Here is a 6,000-nt window from a genome sequence, read left to right as displayed (position 1 = left end):
TATATATTTAACTCTTCCTAGATAATCAATGTGCTCTATATATTTAGGTCAATCAAAAGATTAAAAATATAATTTATTCTTTTGTTGAACAATTTTTTACTTTTTATGCTATAATCATCATTCTAGGGATATGGGTTACTATGCTAAATAGAATAGATAGAATTCTATAGGACTTTTATACACCTCTAAATGTAAATATTCTCCTTAAAATTCCCCTCTCATAGAGAGAGATGTGTTTGATTTAAAGAAGGAAAAATAACCAATCATACAAATTATGTTGATAAAACAGAATAAGGTTCTCTGTTCTATATAAAACATTCTGAAGATGTAATAGGCACTTCAGTTTCCCTCTGTAATTCACCATTGTTTTAACTCTTCTTTTATTTAGCCTTCTAGACTTCTTCAGAAGTTGATACATAAAAGTAAAATTGAGTTAACTTTTTTTTTTTTAAGTTTAGCTTATTTTGTAGGTAGTGTTTTGAGTTTGTCACGTAGGACTTAGGTATTACACACCTATGAGAAATGTGTAAAGTCATTTCATTTTATTGTAGTGGATAAAGCAAAATCCCCAGGGGTTGACCCTAAGCAGCTGGCAGCGGAACTCCAGAAGGTTTCGCTACAGCAGTCACCACTTGTTCTGTCATCAGTCGTTGAAAAAGGATCGCATGTCCACTCGGGTCCTACATCAGCAGGATCCAGTTCTGTTCCCAGCCCTGGACAACCAGGGTCACCCTCAGTGAGCAAAAAGAAACACAGCAGCAGCAAGGTGAGAAGTGTTCAATGTGACTTCCACGTAATGTATTTTCTAGCTGTTTATTCAGACCAGGGGCTGGGGAGCAAAATACCACTTTATAAGATGTCTTTCTCATGATTTCTCATTTCCTTGTGATTTATTAAAAAAAAAAAAAAATCCTTCCAACTATAAAATTGATACACCAGATTATATATTAATATATCCCTCAAAATATTTCAGCAGGATGCTTGATATTTCTTGGTATTTTTCAGTGTTTTGGCTTGATGCTGGGCTTCTTTGTGTATAGAATACAAGCTTTGCATCTTTTTGGAAACAAGATATAAAATCCTTTTATGAAGAAATGAGAAAATGAAAAACTGTTAAATGCAAAGAAAGTTTAAGCATGATGAAGAACTATACAATTACACTTCACTAAAGTTGTTTTTTAAAAGTATAAAATGAGGATAGGAGAGTACGTTTGCCTGTGACAACAGGCAGATCTCTGATGACTTTTATAAAATAGCTTTGAGTGGCCTGGTGAGGGTGAAAACTTGAGAGCAGTAAGTGGAGGACTATATAATAAGCATCTAGATGGACTCAACCACTTCAGACTGTCTTTTAAGTGGAGCAGGGACAGAGATGGAGGAGTGGAGGCAGATCAAGATGGCTGTGGTGGGGTGGGATGGGGATTCAGTCCAAAGCCCAGGTGGAGAGATTAGTCTCAGAAGAGGGGATGGTTGCTTCCCCCTCTTTCCTTGATTCAAGAAAGAGAAAAGGCCAGCTTGGAGAGAACTTGCAGATCTGAAATTGTGTCAGGGAGGATTCCCCTTATTAGCCAATTAGACTTCCTCAGAGGGACATTTCTCTAGATTCTTCCCATCTTGCCTCTTCCCATTTCTCCTTTTTTTCCTTGGGAGATTACTACAGTAAGCATATATGTTATCAGATCTTTACTAATAAGTTAGCTAATGAGATGGCACAACCATGCTTGCTCAAAGCAACCAAGAATGAAGATCAAAGACTACAGTCTTCAGTATGCATTACACCTCAACATAAAGAAAGCAAAAATCCACACAACTGAACCAATAAGCAATACCATGACAACAAAAAAAAATGACAAACAGAGATACACAACAACGCAATGCACTGCCATCGAGTCGGATCTGACTCATAGCGACCCCTCCTTGGGTTTCTGAAGCAATATCACTATATGGAAGTAGATTGCCCAAACTTCCTTCCAAGGAGTGGCTAGTGGGTTTGAACTGCCAGCCTTCTGGTTAGCAGTCTGATGCCTTAGGCACTACTCCACCAGAGCTCCCTCCATAGAGATACTGCCTCGGAAACCCAAGGAGGGGTCGCTGTGAGTCAAAGCCACTCGGCAGCATTGAGTTTATTTTTTTCTTTTTTTGGTTCATATTCATGCAAAAGCTGGGCAATGAATAAAGAAGACTGAAGAAGAACCAATGCCTTTGGATTATGATATTGGCGAAGAATGTTGGATACAACCTGGACGGCCTGAAGAATAAACACATCTATCTTGGAAGAAGTACAGCCAGAGTACACCTTAGGAGCAAAGATGGAAAGACTTCATCTGGTGTACTTTGGACATATTATCAGGAGGGACCAGTCCCTGGAGAAAGACATTATGTTTGGTAAAATAGAGATGAACAAGATGGATTGACAGAGTTTGCAACAATGGTCTCAAACATAGTAACAATTGTGAGGAGAAGGCAGGACAGACAGTGCTTTGTTCTGTTGTACATAGGGTTGCTATGAGTTGGAACCAACTCCATAGCACTTAATAACAACAGCAACCGCTAATTATTTTATTTAATATGTCTCTTTTTTAACATTACTCTATTTTTTAATCTTATTCTATTTATTCTGGTGTCAAACTGACTCCATCTTTTCTGGTTGCATGAATTTTTTTTTTTTTTAAGTGTATAGCTAATTATTAATGTTAAAAGTTCACATAATTAATATTTAACATTACCTTTTATAATTTAAATAAAAGGTAAGAAGGATGCAGAAATAAAGAGAATTTAAGAAAATAAGAAACAAGAAAAATCAGTAACATAATGTCCCCATTTTCAAATTTTTCCCCAATTCCATACTAATAAATTTCATCTTTTGCAAATCTACCTTTGAAACTAATGTTTCCACCGCTATAATTTCAGTGTTTCTGGGGAATTAAAAGAGAACATCAAATTAATTTTTTAACTTCATAAAAGAATATGAAGATGCAAACAATTTGTAATATTTCCTTCTTGTATAGATTTCATTCTTAATAGAGAAACCATAATCCTGCTGATAAATACATTAGAAAATGTCCTCTTTGCTTAAACAGGAATAAAAGGTTTATCTTTATGTGGTAATATATAGACAGGACAATCCTTTCTTGAGTACAGTGCCTGGGCATCAGAAAACAAAGTGTTTCACTAATTATAGAAATATAGCAGATTTCACTAAAATTCCTTTTTATTCAGAAGTGAACAACAAAAGTAGGTTGATCTTAACCATTGCATCATAAAACAGCTTTTTTCAAGTCAAATATAGCACAACTTCACTCAGAGTAACTTCAAGGACATGTTAAACTGCAAATATTTTAAGGCAACTACATTTTATTACATGCAAATATGTGTTAATTTTAATGTGTTATGTATTGAGGTTCTATTTTAATAAATTTCTTAAGAATAATTTCTAATTAAGCCTCCTAAAATATCACCATAATTATATTTGCACACCCATGTTCATTGCAGCACTGTTCACCATAGCAAAGAGATGGAAACAACCTAAGTGCCAATTAATGGATGAATAGATAACCAAACTATGGTACATACATACAATGGAATATTGTGCAATACTAATGAATAATGAAGAAGTCACAAAACATCTCATAATGTAGATGAACTTGGAGGACGTTTTGTTGAGTGAAATAAATCAATCATAGAAGGACAGATACTATATGAGTCTACTATTGTAGTCAAGGAAAGGTTTACACATGGAAGGAAACGCTTTGTTAGTTACCAGGAATGTTGTTGTTGTTGTTGTTGTTTGCCGTCGAGTCGGCCCCGACTCATAGAGACCCCTCCTTGGGTTTCCGAGACAGAATCACTACGGAAGTAGGATTGCCCAACCTTCCTTCCGAGGAGTGGCATGGGATGTGCTATAAAAGTATCCACATATATAGTGGAGCTAATAGGGGGTAAAATTATGATAACTTCTTAGCTATAGTCAAACACTTTGAGGGAGTGAGTTGCTGGGAATGAGTCACTGGAGACATCAAGCTCAGTTGGTATAACATGCTACACAAAAATATTGTTCTACATCCTACTTTGGTGAGTAGTGACTGTGGTGTTAAAAGCTTGCAAGCAGCCATCTAAGATGCAACAGTAGGTCTCTATTCTTCTGGAACAAAAAAGAAGAAAGAAAATCAAAGACACATGAAACAATTAGACCACAGACTAGTGGACCATGAGAATCTCAGCCTACATGACTTTGAGACCAGAAGAAGAGATGGTGCCTGGATACTACTGTCAACCACTCAGAAAGGGATCAAAATAGGAGATCATGGATAGAGTGGGAAAAAATGTGGAACAAAACTCAAAATAATAATAATAATTAAAAAGACCAGTCTTATTGCTCTAACAGAGACTGGTGAAACTCCCAAGACTGTGGCCCCTAGTCACCCATCAGGCCTGGAATTGAACTCACTCCCATGGCTCCAGCCAAACAATAGACAGGGCTACAAGATGAACCAGGTAGGTACACTCCTTAGACCAGTCAGCCATAGAAGATCAGAAGGGCAGTATTTGCACAGGGACATAGCTCAGAGGACAGGAATGCACAGTAAGAGACACAAGGAAAAGGCAATCACAGGGGGAAGGTAGGATGAGAGCTGTTACATTGTTGGGATTGCAGTCAATGTCATGAAACAAAATATGTATGAACTTTTGAATGGAAAATTAATTTGCTCTGTAAACTTTCACCCAAATCAAAATTAAAAAAAAAAAAAAGGAACAGGAAACCAAGGAGAGAAAAATCACTGTAATTAATGTAGTTTCATGGTTTTTAGATATTTCCATGTTATATAAGTATAATTTTAAAATATTTGAAAACAATTTCTTCTTTTAGCCTGAGTCTTCTTTTAGCCTGAGTCTTCTTTTTTATAATGTGATTTTTTTATTTTTGTTGCTATAAAAATATAATGAACACAGTATTGGTCAATTCAACATTTTTCACATGTAAAATTTGATAAAACTGATTACATCAATCATGTTGCACCACCATCAACAATATCTGTTGCCTAAGTGCCCTTTTATTTCACTCTAAAATGCTTTCTGGCCAATCTCAGCCACTTTGGGACTTCAAACATCATTTATATACTTACTATTTAGTTAAGTATTTAGTACTTACTTTACTAAGTACTTACTACTTACTATTTCTGATTTTATTTTTAATTGAGACCTCTCTCCTGAGTTACAGACTGACATTTCTAATTGTTTTCTGAATATTTCTACCTGGCAGACCTAAAGACATGACAAACTCAGCATAGCAGATTTTCCAACCAAGCCTTTATAGTTCTTCAACAAGTCTTTCATCTTGATCTGATTTAAGCAAATGGCATTATCATCCTTACAGGAAATTGAGAATAAATTTAGCAGCATCATTAAGAACATTTTCTTTTCATTCATATTAACTAATCAGTCACTGAATCTTAATTGAATGAATACTAATTTTCTAGTAAGTCTTAAATAATTTTCAATGTCCTCTGGCTTGCTACTTTCCTTTAGAAAAGCATTATTTCTTCCTGATGTTATTGTACTTACTACTGGTAATTCCACTCACCAGTCTCTCTTCTTCCCTCTTAATCTCCCCTCCAACTACCTTGTCTGAGACACGATGATCTGATTGTATCACTATCCTCTTTAAAAGATATCCCTGCTATTTAGAATGTCTGCTGCCTCCCACGGCCCTATCCTACACATTCTAAATGGGCTTGGTTGATGCCAACTCATCCCTACTTAACACATTTTGTTAATTTCAGGGGCCAAGTCTGGTACCCAAGTTACAAAGATGGATAAAATTTCTTATTTACATATCATGTAGATTGGTGGTCCCACTCCAACAGCATCAGCAACATCTGCGAACGTATTAGAAATGCACATTTTCAATTTGCAGTGCCATCAAGTGGATTCTGACTCATAATGACCATATGGGATAGAGTAGAACTTCCCCATAGCGTTTCCAAAGCTGTAAAGCAGGCT

The 6,000-nt window shown here is 36.0% G+C and overlaps 1 protein-coding gene across 1 annotated transcript in view; it reads left to right on the top strand.

Moving 5' to 3' along the window:
* The window catches only part of PCLO (piccolo presynaptic cytomatrix protein), a 529,144-nt gene that overhangs the window by 443,528 nt on the left and 79,616 nt on the right, over positions 1-6,000 (top strand). Inside the window, exon 13 of the mRNA XM_007944901.1 lies at positions 552-766. Within this exon, the coding sequence (XP_007943092.1) occupies positions 552-766 (215 nt within the window). The remainder of the gene's footprint in view (positions 1-551; positions 767-6,000) is intronic.

Source organism: Orycteropus afer, unplaced genomic scaffold, assembly GCF_000298275.1.
Source record: "Orycteropus afer afer isolate SDZICR_OR568_19922 unplaced genomic scaffold, OryAfe1.0 scaffold00007, whole genome shotgun sequence".
NCBI lineage: Eukaryota > Metazoa > Chordata > Mammalia > Tubulidentata > Orycteropodidae > Orycteropus > Orycteropus afer.
Note: the sequence above shows the minus strand (reverse complement) of the source record. Positions and strands in the feature narration are given on the sequence as shown.